Below are 20,126 nucleotides of genomic sequence, written 5' to 3' on the forward strand. Positions count from 1 at the left end.
AGTGACTAAAATTCTAAGAGAAACCTGTCTTTACAGCCAGAGGATGAGGAAAAGAAGCCCCAGGGAGCCAGAAAATGTGAGGGAAATCTTAGAGAGTGGGAAGATAGAGAAAGGGATTCCTAATTCTCTATACAAACTGTCACATTCCTGGGCTCACTCCCTAAACTGCACATGCTTAGAACGGATCCAAAGCAGCAAGGGGAGGCCTTTGAAAATTGAAATGGCATAGAAAGAAACATATAACCTGCAATCCAAATACAGTCAAGCTGATTGCCTACTAAAACAAACTAACAAAAATCAATATTCTCCAGAGAATTTTAACAGGGCTGAGACTCACCACCTAATTTTCAAAATGTTCAGGATACAATCCAAAGTTACTCAACATACAAAGAGCCAGGAAACTATGACCAATTCTTAAGGGAAAAGAAAATTAAGAGATGTCAGCCTCAAGACAATCTATATACTAGAAATATCAAAGACTTTAAAGTAGCCATTATACTCATGCTTCATAAAGATAAATGCTCCCTAAGGGAACAGAAATAGAGAAGTTCTTGCAAAATAATAGAAATAGCAAAGGCTCAATAGAAATTTTAGGACTGAAAATAAAATAAATATTTTATCTGAAATATCACTGGACAGATTGATAACAGAATAGAGATAATGAGAAAGGAAGAGCCAGTGAAATTGAAAATGAGGTTGAAGATAGATTATAGAAGTTATCCAATCTGAAGAACAGAGAGTGGGAAAAACAAACAAAGCACTAGCAAATAATCTAACATCTGTGTCACTGGAGTCCTAGGAGGACAGAGAAATTAATTAGTACAAAAAGAATACTTGAAGCTATGGCCAAAAGTTCCCTAATTTGGTGAAAGGCATAAATGTACAGATTCAAGAAGCGCAGGAAACCCCAAACAGGATAAATGCAAAGAAAATCATGCCAGACTCATCAAATCTAACTTCTAAAGACCGAAGTTTTTTCTTAAAGCTTAAAAATCGACACATTACACATAGGGCAACAACTATCTGAATGGTTGCTGATTTCTCATCAGAAGCCACAGAGACCAGAAGACAGTAGAATATTTTTTAGAGCTGAAAGAAAACAACTATCAACGCAGAATTTTATATTCAGTGAAAATACCTTTAAGGAATGACAGTGAAATAAAGACATTCTCACATGAAGCAAAAATAAAAGAATTTGTCACCAGCAGATCTGCTCTAAGAAAAAGTGATAAAAGAAGTTCTTCAGGCTGAAAGGAATTTATACCAGAGAGACACTTGGAACTTTAGGAATGAAGGAAGAACAACAGAAATGGTAAATATGTGGGTAAATATAATAGATTCTTTTTTTAATTTATTTAAAATGTGTATGACTGATTGAGAACAAAAATTATAACATTCTCTGGTAGGGTTTTCAACATACATACACATAATACTTCAGACAACTATAACACACAGAGTGGAGGAGAAATGGATATATATGGTTTTAGGCTTGAAATAAAGGGTTGGGAAGCCCAGAAAACAGAGGGCCTAGGGTGCAGAGATCCTTTGGTAATGTGTTTTCATATAACATCGACATGCTGTTAAATCCTTTCACAAAATGTTGACACTTTTAATGTGTCGATGTGAGGGAAAGCATTCAAATTATTCTGATAATGAGATAACATTTTCCTATATTGCTAAGTTTTATTTCTCCCTTAAACAATCTCTTTGTCTGAAATGATATACAAGAAACATATGAGAATTCGGTGATAGAAACAATAAGGGAAGATGAAGGTCATTTGGAGTAGTATGTGCCACCAGAAAAGAACTTTGCATTCCTGTATCTATAATTCAGATGAAAACTACACAGATATCCACATACTTATGAAAATAAAACAATTACCCAGGTAAGTGACAGGTATAAAACTTTTTCTACTACGGGTTCCCACAAAAAAAAAGAGATATCAGGAAATTATAATTAATCCCAGACAGTGACCTTAATTTTCCAGTTAGCGCTTGTGGAAAGAGCCTCAGAAAATGTTCATGTAAAAATATAATATAAACAGTCTTCACACTTTTGCTTATGAAGCACATAAGAGAATATACAAAATCACGTGCTCCCTCACAGATTTTTAGTTGACATCTAAAATTTTTCATCATAAATCTAAAGTGGCAAAGTGTATCACCAACATTGAAATTTAAAAATAAAACCATTACATAATTTTTTCAATGTCCAATGGAATAGTAATTTCATATCCATCATCATTTATCTTTAAAATACATGAATAAGACCTTCCTTAGTAGTGGGAAAGTTAATACATACCATTTCCTTTTCTCCTTGAAGTTACAGTCTACTCTCCTCATGAAATTTTATCTTATCCTAATATGTTTTGATGCTTAAAAGACTTTTCTTGATCATCTATCATATTTCCCTGTAACAAAATATTTGTAAACTGAATTTTAATTTTTTTAAACTTCTGTGACTAAAAGTCTCTACGTGTTAAAAATTAGTTTTCCCTTGGGTTGATTTATCATTACACTTTTTTTGTACATAAATGATGAAAGCAAATTAAATATATTATGAACTTTAGTGGATGCTTATAAACAACAAAAAGATTTAACACATCTCTGGACAGAAGTTTTCCCCATTTGCCAAATGTATCCGTGTATGACTATTATTTATTGCTTGAATGAGACAGCATCAATTCTACTCTTGTTTTCACTTATATGGATGTAAGCACTGAGAAACTCTGCTCATATGAGTAAGTAGTTGGCAACAGAAGCAGCTAAATTATAGCAATATCACTTAATTCTTTGAACTTATTCCAAGTTACGTGTCAAAAATTACATAGAAATATATCATAAAAATTATCTGTAATAATCTATCCACTGACAACTTCACCAGTTCCTTCTTCAATTTTTCTGAAAGCAAAGAATTGTCTTCAACCTGACTTTTAAAAGAACATATTGACCTAGGGCAGTTACTGTCTGCTGCTAAGGTTTCTACTACAGATGCAAGGAAAAAATTTCCTCACGTTTTCTGTCTGATTGTGGTAGCCAAGATTAAATGGGGGAATATAGAAGAAAAAAACTAGTAATATAAGGAAAAACATTAGAAAGAGAATTTTTACAACTCAAAATAACCTTGTAAAGAGTGGAGAGACTGTTTTACTCTAAAAGAGAATCTAAAATTTGAGTTACAAGAAAAAGAACCTATTATCCAGCCAACATAGTCATTCACTTTCACAATATCTGGGAAATATACCAAAATAGCAATACTAAGATGTACCAAATTCATATTTGCTTTGTTCTCATTTAGAAACATCTTCCCTTACCTGAAATAACCTATAAAGGATTAGCAAAATGGAAACATTATTAATTTAATGTAAAATATTTTTGATAAAACACTTTCATCATGTGCTTTTTATATTTTTGTCAAAGCTTGGACTTGCAGATATAACTTATTCAATTTGTAGAAAATGTGCTATTGGCCACATAATGTAATTTGTAAAGTTAATCCTCATTGTCAATCTAATCATCTAAATAAAATTCACATTGAGAAGTCTGCCTTAATTTTCAATTCAAATAAACGTGTTAGTATATGTATTTGATGTAAATTTTCTAAAAACTGAGAGACAGATTACAAAATATATCTCATAAGCTCAATTACTAAAACCAATCAAGATTAAAATGATGTAAGAACTAACAGAATTAGTTTATACATTTTTATAATAGAATAAAACCAGGAATAAATCTAATTGAATTTTGTCATCACTTAATTCATAATAGTAAAACATAATAAATAAATACTATTTATGAATAGAATATGATTTTTAAAAAGCACAGTATTCCTTTAATAAGTATGTCTATGTATCAGTATACTGATATATGTATATTGGAAAACTTTGGTTTTTCAGCTTTCAGGAATAACTAAATAAAAAATCACATATAAAAATTCTGTAATAGTTTTAATCAGTTTTTTTGAAATCATAGTAAAAAATTTTCCCATAGAGTTAGTGAAGAATAAAAGTATATGCTATTAAAAATAGATCAGTCCAGCAGCGAGCACATAATTTTATTTTCTGTTAATAAGAGACAGAAAGTATTAAACATGTTAAAATATGAAATAAGGTCAGGATTGAAGTATCTATATACTTTATGATAGAATTTGATAAAATAAGTGTATCAGACAGGATAGACTAGGTCATACTGCAGTAACAAATGAAATTGTATGACCTAAAACAACAAAAGTTCATTTCTAACCTAAGATACATGCGCACTCTGGCTGGCAGAACAGGATCTGTTCCTCAGATAATCACTCAAGGGCCCAGCCGACAGAGCAATGATCCTCTGTAGCAGAGGGAGAGGTGAGCACTGGACAGTTTCAAATAGGTAAAGGCCAACACTTCACTTCTATTCATACTCACTGCCCAGAAATACTCATATGGCCTTATCCAAGATTGCCATGAAGTGAACTCCACCCATGTCCGGAAAGGGAGAGAACGGGAAATATTTGGCAAACAGTGACTTTCACAATGCATTTTAACCTTTATTGAACAACACTACCAAATCTAAAATAAAATTGTGTATCACTTTTTTGCAGATTAGTCCACGTAATGGGAAAAAATATGAAGGTCTCTTAAAATAATCCATTTTGTATTTAAAAGGATTAGTGTCACTAACCTCCACTCTTTAGGCTGTTCAAAGTCACTTTTCTTCCCAGATAATGACACACCTTACAGATAAATACTAAGAACAGCTGAAGAAAATTGCTTGTGTTTAAATATGTGAAAAAAATTTAGGTTCAATTATTTTCTTCAATGGCTGGTTTTGCTTTGCTCTCACCAGATGCTCCTTCAATAATAATGCACTTCTTAAGCACAGAGGATACAAGAGACATGATGATTAAAGAAAAATTACTATCACTCCCACCATTCACACTCACAGAGCATATCTGATTTCAGAAAGTCACAACAAATATCCAATTACCATATTTCTAACAGCCACACTTCACCCTTAACCTGGAAAATATGTAAGATGGGAAAAAACAGGAACCCTTTTTAAGGAGGGTTTATGATGCTTTGATCATTAAAGGAAGCTTCTCCTCCAAACATCTAAATATGTTGAACTGTCCCTTTGTCATCCTGGAGGGTTTTACACCCTAGGTGAGGAATATATCTTCCTTTCGTAAAGTGAGAAAAGAACTATCGTAAATGCAGAAATAGTAAAGCAGAACCTACACAATGCTAGGAAAGAGTACTTACAGAAACAGGGGATCTGTAAATGAATTTACTTGAAGGAGTAGGTATCCACCTGCCCCGTGGACTATTCCACACAATAAGAACTTGAACTGACGTGGGCTTTAATTCCTGCTCCGTCTAATGGCAAGGTACATTTGCCGTAGAGTACGATGAATAATGAATTTGCTTACAGCAGAGGCTTTCCATTTTACCACAACCTAGAATAAGAAGTATGTTTTACATCATGATCCAATACACATATATATATTGTTTCAAGAAACAATAATTACCCTCACTACATGTGATGATGCACTCTGATATTTCCTATTCTAATGTCTTTTAATGCTTTTCACAATCCACTAAATCAGTTTCACAATCAACTAATGATTCATAAGCCACAATTTTAAAACACTGGACTATAGATAGTAGAAATAGATAAGGCAATCTCTTACTGTAAAAGTGTCCTTAAGGAAGCTTCAGCTTGGAGGTACAAATGGGTAAGCCAAGGTCTGGAAGCTAATGTCCACCAGAGATTTATTCTGTTATGTTAGTTTGCCTACCCTAATATATAAACTTCCCCATTGGACAGTAACAGTTTCTATAGGCCAATATCATAGGCTTCCTGTTTCTAACTCTGTGGTTACATGAAAATGTCCCCCAAGGTTATCAGTCCCAATCTCTGGAACTTTGAAATCCTACTGTATATAGAAAAAGAGCCCTTGCAGATATGAATCTTGGATCTTGAGATGGGGAGATTATCCTAGATTATCCATGTGAGCCTTAAATGCAATTACATGTACCTCTGTCAGAGGGAGGCAGGAGGAGCCCTGACACACAGAGAGGAGAAGGTGATGTAAAGAGGAAACAGAGAGATATTTAAAGATTCTGGCCTTGAAGACTGGAGTGATGTGGCCACAAGTCAATGAATGCCAGCAACCACCAGAAGCTGGAAGAGTCAAAGAACTGATTCTAACCTAGAGCCCTGCACCTTGATTTTAACTCAGTGATACTGATTGTGGACTTCTGGCCTCCAGAATCATGAGAGAAAAAAATTCTGATGTTTTAAGTCATCAAGTTTGTGATATTTTGTTACAGCAGGCTCTGGAAGCTAGTATGAACCTCATGAAATTGATTTAGTAAGAGTCATAGTACAAAATACCCAGAGTACACAGCTACCTGTAACTCTGTATACCTTACTATATTTTAAGAAAGAGTTATGGTAGTTTATAGAGACTGACAAACACTGATAACAAAAATAATAAATAGGCAAAAAGGGAAAAACCTAAGATAGTTACACAAAACAGAGCCAACAATAAGGCTTACATTTGTTTACACAAATATACATATAACAGTTCTTGCCCTGAGTCCACTGCAAATTTGGCTTTAAACTTTCTAACTGCCAACATTCAAAGGAAGCCTCCTTATTTACATGATTCAGTAGTTACTACATAAAAACAAGCTAACTCTATGATACACAAAAGACAAGATGTAATTCCTACCCAGGATATTTTTTTGGACTGAGCTATGCATAGTATTCTCATTACACCCTGCCTCAACTTCTTAAACCAGACCCGTTTCTAACATGCCAAAACTTGATAGAAACAAATTCTATAGCATATATTGATAAGATGTCAAAACTTAATAAAAAAAAAAAACTTAATAAAATTCTGTAGGAGGGAAGAGGGTGCCAATAGAATACTCTCTAGGTATATAGCTTGCTGCTGATTTGCCATACCAGGGTACATTTTAAAGAATTTATGAAAGATCTTGAATAATGCTCAGAAAATCAGTGTTCTCAGCTGAACTATCAAACATCCAACAAATGCTTCTTCCAGTGCCTGTGGGATGCTTGCTTGAGAGCAGATTTAGTATGAAGTGAAATACTTACAGTGTTTCTACTATCTGCCAGTCTGGGTCTAAATAACTAAATAATATTTATCCGAGGAGTCAGATAAATATTCCATCCCCACTCCCTGAAGAAGCTTGCAGGCCAGTGGGGGAAAGACACAGAATGCTCCAAACAGCCCCTTACTCCAGCAAAGAGGAACCAAGAACGGCCTCGTGGAGGTGACACTGTCTGACTATTAGAGGATGAGTAGATCGGTGGGAGGGAGGAAAACGGCACCCCTCGTGGGTCAGAAGGCTCTTCAGCCCCCAGAGTCGAGCAATGAGCTTGGAGCACATCAAGGCCTAAGCTGGAAGGAGGGAAAGGAAAAGCGAAATGCATTTCATTCTTCACCACAGGGCACACGCATAACCATTGCTTCAGAGGTCCAGAGGTCAGCTCTGTAGCCCCTTCCAACAAAATACAGTCAGCGAACCCTGCAGGACCTTCCAAGAAAGCTAGTCCCCACGCTCCAGAGTCAGCGTTCTGTCAGCCGCCGCGCACCGGGAGACGCTAGCGTCACTGCGTGGGCGCCTGGTGTGACGTCAGGAGCTCCGGCTCGCTCACGAAGACTCCCCTCTAGCCGCCTAACTTCCGTTTCTCTACTGCTCTCCGCTACCGTCTCCGGGGGGCGGGACTTCCGGGAAAGGAGCGCGGGAGAGAGGAAGGTCACGACTAGGTAAGGCTGTTCGTGACTTTTAGGGGCGTCCTTAGTGAGATGTGGGCGATGGCCATGGAGATCTGGCGGAGGTCTCCAACTTCGTAGAGTGGCCAAGAATAGTACGAGTCAGTTTCGTTAACCAGCTCGGAGGTTTCACATGTATCACACAACTTGGCCTTTTCCTGCGTAATTTGGGGAATTTATCAAACGAAGGACGCGAGCGTACTTTCTTCCTGATTAGGCAGCACTGAAGGCTCAGGTTCTCTGCCTTCTGCACCGTAGCTTGATGGGGGTTGGGGGATGCAGGTTAATTTTGTTATCAGTTTAAGTAAAATGAAGTCTAAGAAAAATATCAGCGAAATGCCCTACCGAGTCAGACGTCGGTTGACTTGACACTGTTGCTTCCATCACAGGCCAGCGTCATCGAGGCAGTTGGAGGGGGTTGGGGCTGTTCTTGCTGAACGGAATAAAGCTGGGCATATATTCAGAGCCGTTCATGTCTCTACGACCCAGTAAAACAATCGGTACTGGGCTTTCAGAATAATAAAGCATTGTGTTTAAATTGTTTTTATGTAAAACACGTGTGAACAGTGTGTGCGTCCCTGGAGGCCTGATGATTAATAGGGCAGGCACTGTGCCATCCGTTTTGCATGTCAGCCTCACAACGCCGTAAAATAGTGTAAGTGTCCTCCTGTAGTAGATGAGAAAACGAAGGGAAAGAATACATACTACTACAAACGCGATATTGGCCATTGAAGTACAGAGGCAAGATTTCAACCAACTTTTCTACTCCAAAGCTGGTGCTCTCCACTAACCAGTGGTTTTTGAGAAAAACTTTGTCCCCAGCAGAATTTACACACGCATATACCAGCATACACTTTTTTTGTTTGTTTTGTTTTGTTTTGCTGGGTTTGGGCGGGGGGGGGGGGGCGGAGATTAGGTTTGTTTATTTACTTACTAATTTTTAATGAAGGTACTGGGGATTGAACCAGGACTTTGTGCATGCTAAGCAGGCACTCTACCACTTAACTATACCCTCCCCACCCCGCCCCCAGCATACACTTTTAAAGTTCTGTGGGATTCACCACACTGAGGGATACCCAAATTAAGAACTGCACATTGCCTGCACTTTTCAAAGGAAAAAGGCAAACCTAATCCAAAGCCAGTTATTGAAATAAACCTGACCTTTAAAATGCATCAGACCTATCAGCAAAATCAAAGAAACTTGCCCTTTTATGCTAAAGTAAAAATACGGGAATCTTCTCATGTGAGCTTAACATGTTTTGCTCCAGCATATTTGAGTAATTTGGTCTTGCTTAGCATTTTCAAGTCCAGTTAACTTTTCTTCATGATACTATTTTCTTTAGTTACATTTAAAGAAAAGCTGACATTTTAAGTGACTATTCTGTACCCCTTAGAATGGCTTTATAGGAATAAAAATCTAATTTATTTGCCTTTTACTTTAATGTCTTTCACATGGTTATCATATATATATAATATGTATATATTATATATATAATATGTATTTTAAACATAAAATTGAAAGATACTGTGAAGAGGCATACCAGGATCCTGAAAAATCCTAGGTAAAGATTTCCAATTAGAAAAAATTTTTAAGCTAGTAAAAAGTAGCAGTTTGCCAATCTCAGGAGCAATAATTATAGGCAGCAGAACTTTTTAGCTGTTTTAGTCTATGTAAAAGAATATATACCAAGCTTGTATGCCATTCTTCATCAGAGACATGTCTGTGCTCTGTAGGAGACTACAAGGCAGTAATTGGTAATGTTATAACCATATTCAGTTTGCTTCTATTTAGCAAATGTTTCTTTGTTTCTAGTAAGGGATTCGGGTTTGAAGAGACTTATTCTCTTTCTCCATCATGAAAGTTTTGGGACTTGGATTCTGTGATATGCCCATGTTCCACTGGATTCTAATGAGACCTTATTATTTATGAGCTTATGTGTCCCAGTAATTTGCCACATTCCAAGGTGGACATGGAGATAACTCAGTATCCTGATGGCTTCAGTGACCACTGTCCTAATGAGTCCCTTCTCCTTACTGCTGTCAGGTTACCAAGCTGCTGATTCCCTCCCCTATGCTTCCCTGGCTGTCAGTGTTAGTAAGAGGGTATCATTCTAGGGAGGTGCAGGTTCAACTTCACGGAGTATGTATCTGTTTTTGTGCATGATTAAATGAGGACAAGGAATAAACAGATGTGTCTATATAGAACATATGAGCACCAAGCGTGTTTAGGTTTTTTCTTTTTTCTTTTTTTTGTTTGTTTGTTTTTTGTTGCTGTTTACCATTTACTCAGTGCCACTTTCTAATTTCTAACAAGTTTTGTTTCCTGAAAAGGAAACCCAGATTTAGAGAAAATAGGTAATTGTTCACAATAACCCAGCTAATAAGCAGCAGAGCCAGAATGCAAACCCAGGCTTCAGAACTTCATCCTGCCTCTTCATTTAAAGATAAAATGATTTTGAATTCACAACATATTTTCCTGAAAATATTGTAACAAAATGATAGTTCCTAGACTATCTTACAAATAACTGATTGTGGAAATACTGTGCAATTACAGCAGAAATCGGTTCTGAGACCATAATAGTAAGTAAGCAAAACAAAGAAAAGCCACTTAAGAAACCGTTTGTCTCTAAGTTTTTTTTTATCTGATGTTTGGAAAAAAGATAACCTTAATGGTTGAAAGGAGAGAAAAGAATGCATGCAAAGAAACTTTTTGTAGCTTCTGAAGGCACCTTCTGGAAATCTGCAAGGCCTTTAGAGGTTTATAGCACTGATTTGTTACTATTTTCTATTTATATGTTAAACTGTTAATGACTTTTTCTTATTGATGAAATTATAACCCTACCCCTAACACCCTAATCCATCCCCGTCTACATGATGAAGCAGAGTTGGGAGAAAAGTGAATCCTGGAACTGGGAGTGTGCTGAAAGGAAAAGAAAGGAATGAGCAAGGTTTGCACAGATCCAGGGTTGGAGGGGGAGAGACAGAGAGACCTTGGATCTGATGGTTCTCCCATTGCTGGCCTTCAGGTGGCACTGTTGGCCCAAGATTGCTTGGTTGGTGTTCACAATGGTAAATGGTTTAAGACTGACATTCTGAAGTTGGTTTGAGGTCATCCTCTGCTCTTTCAACAGACCTTGGAATGGACATAAAAAAAAAATTCTTCATTTAAATACTGGGGTTTTTTTTCCTTGCAAGAGCTATTTTGAAATGTACTTGGCATTCCTGTTAAGGAATTTCTCCCATTGGTTTTTCAAGATAGGTTTATGCCTTTTTTCTATTTAGAAATCAACTCCTTTTCATCCCAGCTGAACTGTCCCCCCATGATACCCAGCAAAAATTCTCATCTCACTACAAAACTTTCACATAAATTAGCATATCTTGCCAACAATTACCCTTACATTTGAACCAGAACAGAATGAGAGTTATTTCACCAGCAACATTCTTTTTTTTCCCCAAATAAGGAAATCTCAACCACTTTTTTTTTAATTGAAGTATAATTGATGTACAATACTATGTAAGTTACAGGTGTACAATATAGTGACTCACAATTTTTAAAGATTATACTCCATGTATAGTTACTGTAAAATATTGGCTGTATTCCCTGTGAACATTCTTGATTTTTATGTATCACCTATATAATTTTTGACATTTATTAGCTGTAATTTCTGCATGTTCAGATATCATTTTTATACTATTTCAACATTCTGTGCCTCTGAAGAAAAAGGGACTATTTTCAGCTAAAAAGAATTTAGCTAATTTTCTTAAAGCAGAATATATAAGATGGAAGAGAAGACAAGTAACATCACAATTCGTAAGTGCCTTTTTATTCATGCATGAAATGAATCTTTTGAGCTGTTGAATTTATTTCTATAAGACTGCTCTCTCTTGTTTGTTTTTCCCAACAGGCTCTCAGTCTCTAGGCAGAATTCAGTCCAGCAACCTAGAGGCTACATGACCTCATCACTCATTAGCAGTTCTGAGAGCCATCTGGAGCCCTTGAGGAGAGCAGTGTTCAAAGGGCTGATAATAAAGACAACAACATAATTATTTCTCTACCATGATTAAACCTTTAGGTAGCAAGCAGTCAGCATATTTATTCTGCAGATTGCTGAGGTAGGTGTTTTCTGATGGTGTAATAACAATGCTGTGGTAGGATTGTTTCCCTGTCCTCATCTAGCCTACAAATAGGTAAGCTGACTATCAGCAAATAACCTATTGAATCAGAAATTCCTTCATTGGAAAAAGGGCAGTACAGCGAGGGAGTAATGTTATGTGAACACCACATGTAAAAACTGCAAATGTAAAGCATGCAAAGAAAATAGCCACTTGGACTGGATGTTTCTCAGCCCCAGGGCATGTCCTGCCAATGACGTGAACTGATTCAGATGTGGCTTGCTGTGTTTTCACTCTCTGAAGTGTCCATTTACCTGGAAATTTCTGACACTCACCTGTTTATCTTTCTGCTCATCTTCTAGAGGGACTCTTGCTCCTTGCTGCTCAAGAAATGTCTTCACTTTCAGAATATGCCTTGCGCATGACTCGTCTGAGTGCCCGGCTGTTTGGTGAAGTTGCCAGGCCTACTGATTCCAAATCCATGAAAGTGGTAAAGCTGTTTAGTGAGCTGCCTTTGGCCAAGAAGAAGGAGACTTATGACTGGTATCCAAATCACAACACTTACTTCGCGCTTATGGGGACACTACGTTTTCTTGGCCTCTACAGGTAATGGCAAAAAACACAAAGGGTGACCTGTGGGAGATTTGTTTAGTAGATCACAAAAGGAAAAAAATAAGCCTTTCTATCTTTACAGTTTTGTGGTTCTTATAAGAGTGCCCAGGTAATTCAAAAGGTTCAGTTTTGTGAAGGAAAGCTTTCAAAATATCTGTAATGAATATACAAAAAAAAAAAAAAAGGAAACGTGCATTTTATTAGAAAACATAACTTAATTATGTCTAAAATGTGACTAACAGCGACTAGATTTTGAGCTATAGGGAAATGTTTAATTAGTCATTAATGTGCGAGCACTCTGGATACAGAGGAAAGCTGGTTCAAATGCTGAGTAGATTCTTGTTGGTCAGAGGAAAAGGGACCCTGCCCTGCGGCTGATCTGCTTCCTGATTGGTGAGCGGGAGCCTCCTTTCCCCTCTGGTGGTAGTCTTGTTGGATTTCTTATCTTCTTTCACCTTCTGGCATTTTGAGTTGGTGCTCTTTCTGGTATAGTAATTTGGTCTAAATTAGCTGAGGTTCATCTTCAAGGGTAACATGTAATAGATATAATATAATAGGATTATGATACGTAATAGTAAGAGTAGTAGGCTCTTTCCGCCATGCATCTGTATGTTTGTGTATTGTGGGAAGTGGGTGCTTAGGATGGTATACTGTTCTGGAAAGAAAAAAGATCAAATACCCATGGGATCATTTTCTTTAAAAAATTTGTTAATTACCAAACGAATACATGCTCATTATAAAAGAATTCAAACAGTACATAATTGTATAAAATTAACATACATGGGGAGGGTGATAACTCAGCGGTAGAGCACATACTTAGCATGCACGAGGTCCTGGATTCAATCCCCAGTTCCTCCGTTAAAAATAATAATAATAAAAATAAAAGCCTAAACATGAAAAAAAAAAAAACATACTTGAGAAAAAAAATGCCTACTTTTTTAAAAGTTTAACATGTTTTAATTGAACTTGTCTTAGGCCAGCAATACAAAAATTAATTTGATACTGTTTGCTCTACTATAATAAAATTAATAGTTCATTCCAGATAACTAAAGATTGGTACATTCATTTATACAACAGACTTTTTTAAAGTACTTTTCATGTACAGGCATTTAAGATGAGCAAAAGGGGATAGCATTGAACAAAGTAGAATAGGTTTTCTTAGTTAATATGTTATCAGAGGTTATAATCCAAGACATATTTTGAATTTCTGGAATTGCTTTTGGGATTATCTCCCTTGCCATTAGTCTTGGCTCAGAAAATAAAAATTAATTTTATTCTTACCCCAAATAAGACATCATTAGAAGGCAGGTGTCCTGAGTAGAAAATTACAGCCCGTAACAAAATTACATTCAGTTATTTTAATTTACTTGTTTGCTGCTGCTCTCCATTTGTTTGGAAAATAAAGCCTTCACTATCTTTGAGGACAGAGAAAAAATACCTAGCATTTAGCTATCTATGGAAAACCACAGTTATTTTCATGTATTTAGTACTCATTATGGTAAATGGTGCCTCTAACACAAGGCCTCCTGTGGAATTGGGCAGAATGAAACTAGACAACGTTCAGTAAAGAAAATATTATTCAAAGACCTACAAAACGGGGAGGGAAGCAGGTTCTCAAGAACAGTGACTCAGTTAGGCAGGCAGGTGCTTGGGCTGGTTCATCAACAAAGACCCCTGCCTTTGGAACTTGCTTCCTGGCTGGGGGTTGTCAGGAAGGGGCTGGGAGGGAAGAAGAGGGGGGAAAACATTCTAAAGAAGTAAATTATGCAGTGTATTACCAAGCTGAATGTGCTGTGGGGGAAAAATAGAGCCGGCTGAGCAGGACAGAGAGTGCTGACCGGGCTCTCAGTGGGAGGGGAGAGGACGGTCACGGGGTGAAACAGGACAGTCAGAGTCAGCCTCATTGAGAAGATGAGGTTTAAGCAGAGACTTGAGGGTACTGAGTGAGCCAAGTGGGACCCGGGGAAGAGCTTTCAGAACACAGACGGGAGCAAAGTAAAGGCCTTGGGGTGGAAAGGCACCTCGTATGTTTCAGGAGCGGCACAGGCCGAGGCAGGAGGCAGATTGGGAAGGGCACTGAGTAAAATGGGAAGCAGTTTGCAGGATTGTGAACAGGGGAGTGACATGATCTGGCTTATATTTCAGAAGAATTACTCTGGCTACTTTTCTGAAAATAGGGTATTTGGAGGCAATCATAGCTAATCCCAGGGAAGTCTGTTGTATCTGTCATGTTCGTGGAATAAAACAGCATACCCTAAAAACCAATCTATTTTAATACAGCCCAGGGAGTTAAAAACTGGGCCCAGCAAATCCCTCTCTTACATTTAATTAGTGTGCTATTATCCACACTTTTACAGATGAGGCCACACTTTTACAGATGAGGTGACTAAGGTGCAGAGAGAGGAAGGTCCCTCATCCAAGGTCACACAGCCACTAAATGGTGGAGCTATGATAGAACCCAGAATGAGTTCCAGAGCTGACACATTTAAACACTATACTGTCTTAGGTATACTCAGCCCTCTATATCCCTGGGTTGCACATGTACAGATTCAACCAACCATGGATCGAGAATATTTGAAAAAAATTCCAGAAAGTTCCAAAAAGCAAAACTTGAATTTGCCATGCACCTTACAACTGTTTACATAATATTTACATTGTATAGGGTATTATAAGTAATCTAGAAATGATTTAAAGTATATGAGAGGATGTGTGCAGATTATATGCAAATACTATGTCATTTTATATAAGAGACTTGAGCATCTGTGGATTTGGTATCTTTTGGGGGATCCTAGAACCAATCCCCCAAGGATACCAATAGATCACTATATTTGATCTTAGTATGCAGACATTTTTACATAGTACAGACATTCTTACTTACACCCCATCCCATAAACCAACAGCCCTGGCTGCCTTGATCCCTTGAGTACCTGTTTGTTGATCCAGCTTCCTTCTGCCTGAGTCTTTCCCTAGCCTTTTTGTGTGAATGATTCACTGCCATTAAGGCAGCCTTCTCCAGACCTCTCCCCCTTGCAGTAGATGCTAATCCCTGGGCCTCTCAGAGTCTTGTGTAGTTATTGAGGCTTACAACCACTTTTGCCCCTTTCAGTGTTTAGTCTTAGTGTTATAGGGAAATCTGGGGCAATGATGAGGGTTGTATCATAGTTACATACGTTTACATGGGCGGGCTTGGTAATTAACGGCTGTCTGTAGCATTGTTTCTGTGAGGGGAAACTGTGATTAGAAATGAACTTTCGGAACATAGCCCATCTGTCCATTGGGAGCTCCCTGTCCTTTCTGTTCACCACACTGAGCATGTGCCCTGTAGAATTCAAAGCTTGATAGCCAGAACCACCTACGGGAACAGGGCTGGGCGGGTGGTGTGCTTTTCCAGTCTGGTAAAAATACTGGCTAGTTCTTTGTTCTTTCTCCTTTCAGAGATGAGCATCAGGACTTTAAGGATGAGCAGCTGCGTCTAAAGAAGCTTCGTGGAAAGGGGAAACCAAGGAAAGGAGAAGGGAAGAGAGCTGCAAAAAAGAAATAGTGTTAGTCCATCAGGAGAGGAGACTTCTTCCTCAGAGACTGAGAGCAGGAGGAGGTGTTTGTTCTCTCTCCACATACTGGAGGAGTGTCATCTTTCCGAGTTGAAGACTATTTGGAGGAACACAGTCATCTCTATGTTGAAATCTAATCCAGTTTAATTGTGACTGGTTTCTTGAACACCTTCTACTTCTGCAGAATTATTTTGGCCCTGGTTTTATTAGCTGAGGTTTACCTTTTTCCCCCAAGAAATGAACACATGATTATTGTTGAATGACTTGTTTGGGAGGGGATGGGATGTTGGGGGAGTGGAGGGGAAAACTCATTAAATGAGCATCCTCGTTACTCCCGTCTTGCTTCCCCACTTAACTGGCTGTAACCGCTTTCATCTCTCTAGCTGTTCAGCCACTGTCTCCACTACCAAGCTCACAAACTTTATGTGCCTCTCCGCCTACTCCTTTGAGAATATCTGTAAGACAGATTTGTGGGATAAAAGGCTGTACTGGTAAGAGAATATTACATACCTGCTGTATACAAGGTAATACAGTGGTTTTCAAGAAACAATCCCTGTCTCATGGAACTTTCAGTCCTGTGGCAGGGACTGATCTTCATAATTACATAAATACAATCGTATTACATGCTACAAAGGAAAAATCCAGACTTCTTTGAGAGTCTGGATGAATCGATGGATTGATCCAGAGGGAGAGCAAGAGGCCCAAACCTCAGTAGGGATTTTAAAGAAGGCCTCCCTAAAGAGATAATACTTAAGCTGAGCTCTGAAGAATAAATTAGAGTTAGGTGGACGAAAAATGGTGGGAAAGCATTTGAGGCACAGGGAACATCATGTGTAAAGCCTAAGGCAAGAAGAAATTGTCCCGTTCAAGAAATTGAAATAAAGACCACTAACTAGTATGCATCGGTTGTAATGAAACAAAGGCCAGACACAGAGGGTTTTGCAGGTTCTGCGGAGAAGCTGGGACTTACACACTCTGCTCTCTGGTCAGGCTAGTTAAGATGTTATTTCTATGGGAGATTATCTGTATGCCTTCGAGTAGCTAGATGCTCACCGTATTCTAGCAGTGAGTTTCCAATGAGGTTGTGAGGGCTTTGCTGATTTTTTCCCCCCTACAAAATCTGAAGATTTCTAACACTATCTGGGAAGTTTTGTAAAGTTTCTTTTTATTGTGGCAAAAAACATGAAAGTTATTACCATCTTAACTATTTTTAAGTGTATGGTACAGAAGTGCTAACTATATGCACACTGTTATGCTAAATAAAGGACCTTTAACCTCTGTTTCTGCCTCTTAGGAAAGAGCCAAGCACACAGGCAGGAGCACGTACGGCAGCCACTCCAGCTATAACTGTCTTTCCCTAAAACGCTGGAAGAATTGGCAATAACTGCCCTCTGAATAACCCTTGAACTAGTAGGAATCCTGCTGCATGTTTAGATAAATGACATTTTTAGATACAAAATTCAGATGGTATGGCTAGAGCCTATATTTATAGTTGATAAAAATACAGACTACCGAAAAGTAGATAATTTGTATCTGATAGATGTGAATCCCAGCAGAAGGCTGAGAATGCGTTCATTTAGAACTCTTCCTGAGCACCTGACACATGCTCATTGTAGAGGACACAGACCAATAGCCTCAGTCCCTAAGAGTGTATGAATGAGCGTGTGTGTATTGTAAAGTATTGGTAAGCTCTCAGGGGTTTGCTCTGGAAAGGGCAGGTGCCCTGTTACTCTTGGCCAATGCAGCTGAGCAGGTGGGTGGATAAGCCCAGGATACTGGGCTGAGAAACAGGCTTAGAGCCTGAACCCACTGTAGCTAAGTGGATGTTCTGAATTAATGCCATCTCCACCTTTTGAAGAATGACTGTAAGAGGAACATAAAGGAGCATTAGCTTGTTACTTTCAAGAGAATAACTGCATTAGATACCAACAGCTAACCTGAGTCAGAAAATAAGCCAAGAATCCATATGTTGTTTTGCTGATGGTCCCTGAGCCCTCAAGGAGCCTTAGCACTGTTTGCTAGGGAAATAGGGAAGCTGAAGACAACTTAGCAGCAGATTAGAGTGGCACTGCTCCATGCTGAAAACCAGAAAGGCAAGCTAAAATTCATTTGTACATCAGCTGTATCCTAAAACCAAATGGTAACAGTAAAAGCCGTGTGACTCAAAACAGCCTGTGCTGAACAGTGAACCAAATAGAAAGTAGAGGATAAAAGAGTGTTCTTGGTGCCGTGGAACCAACACATTTCAGGATACCAGTGACCAAAGGTTAAGACAAGAACTAAGTGCAATTAGGAAAAAAAAAAAAGAAGTCTTTGAACCATAGGTTTAGGCTAGCCGGATTGTTTACTTAGATTTCTCTGGTCAGGACCAAAACTATGTGTTTTCCCTCAAATGTCTAGTGTGTTGTGTGCATGAAGGATTTTACCCTTAATTTTAGTAGTCAACAGTAAAAAGACACTGGGTTTCGGATTCAAAGGTCATGGGTTTGTGACGTAGTTCTACTTACTGCCTATGAGACCTTCAGTCACTTACTGTCTCTGAACCCCTTTCTGCCTCTGTAAAATCACGATAATACTTCACTGGATTAATGAGGTATTAACATATTTGTGAAAAGAACGATATTAACTGAAAGGTTAATCAAATATTTTTACATAGTTATTTGCATGGCTAGTAAGAATTGCTGCATCTTACTAGCAGATTTTTCCAAGGTAGTGTTGACAAATACCTGCTAAAAATAGAAAGTTCTCTACATTTACATGCAGCATGATAGGTTCAGAAGCAGCAGATGTGAAATGCATCTTATTTGTGTAATCATGGGTTCCAGAAAGTCATTTTTTTTAAAAGCACACACATATAATAATGCTTTTATTTATAAAGCAACTTCCACAAAAGAATAAATTAAAATTTAAAATTCTACTCTCATCACCTTTTTCCTATTTCCTCACACATTTCTCCCAAAGCTTTTATGTCTCAAAGTTTAGAGAGTTAAGAGACAGGAGCAAACTTCAAGAGCAATAGACAGAGGGAAAGGTCTTTCAACCTGCCAGTCCTGTCTTCATGGCCCTTTTACTTAAGTACTCATTTGTAAGTTCAAAAGAAAGCATTTTTTTAAGTTGAGATAAAATCAGCAAAACAAACAGCAATACATTCAAGAAGACTTAGATAAATCGGGGAAACAAACAGTAAAACCCTAGATATTGAGATAACTGGAAAACCAGTAAAAACATTTATGCTGAACTTAAAACGTTTTTTTTTTTTTTAATGACATAGAAGCAGCAAAACAGAGAAGGTCATGAAACTAGTCGGAGGACTGGCCAAAGAAACTACCCATATGCAATTCTTTAACCTTGCTGGCGATCTGGCAGAATTATAAGTTCATTCTAAGTAGAACCTAGACTTAAACCAATGTAGCTTCTAAGACTGTCTTAATTATATTCAAAGAAATGTGTTTTCTGAGACAGAGGATAGATTCATTTGTTGTGAACTTTATGTGTCTATTGCAAAAAACATGAGCTCCTTATTGACAGTCTAAATTGGTGCTCAGTGCAGAATCATCTCAAAAGAGCCTCAAAACTACTAGCTGACCCACTGAGTTTAGAATTAAAACAACACTCTGAACAGAAATTGAAGAGGACAACGTTCTGTCTTAAAAAGAGCTCCAATCTGAGGGTATCAATATGAGAACAGGCGAGTGCATTGAGCATGAAACAAATTCTAAAATTAGAGATAGGAGAGATCAATGTGGTTTGAATCACCAGGAACTTCACAAGCACTGAAAACAACGACTGCAAGTAATGTTAACATTTTCGGAGCACTTACCAGATGCCACACATTGTGCTTTGTAGGCCTTGCCTTATTTAACCCCTATTATAAGTATCCATGTTTTACAGATGAAGAAACAGGCTTAGGTCTTGTGCCAAAGATCACACAGCTCTAAATGTCTTACACTGAGGTTTAAATCCAAGCTGCGTGACGCCAAACCCTGCACCACCAATCACCACACTGTTAAAGGTAGGCTAACACAAGCAGAGAGAAAAGGTTATAGCAAATGGCACATGCA

General features: G+C 37.9%; 1 protein-coding gene across 1 annotated transcript; it reads left to right on the forward strand.

The window, feature by feature from the left end:
• The first annotated feature begins 7,712 nt into the window (after positions 1-7,712).
• On the forward strand, positions 7,713-16,963 carry MRPS33 (mitochondrial ribosomal protein S33). Its single transcript, XM_010983201.3, has 3 exons — positions 7,713-7,783; positions 12,265-12,508; positions 15,950-16,963. The coding sequence occupies exons 2-3, from the start codon at positions 12,294-12,296 to the stop codon at positions 16,053-16,055; spliced, it is 321 nt and encodes a 106-aa protein (XP_010981503.1). The 5' UTR covers positions 7,713-7,783; positions 12,265-12,293; the 3' UTR covers positions 16,056-16,963.
• Positions 16,964-20,126: the final 3,163 nt, after the last annotated feature.

Source organism: Camelus dromedarius, chromosome 7 (assembly GCF_036321535.1).
Source record: "Camelus dromedarius isolate mCamDro1 chromosome 7, mCamDro1.pat, whole genome shotgun sequence".
Lineage (NCBI taxonomy): Eukaryota > Metazoa > Chordata > Mammalia > Artiodactyla > Camelidae > Camelus > Camelus dromedarius.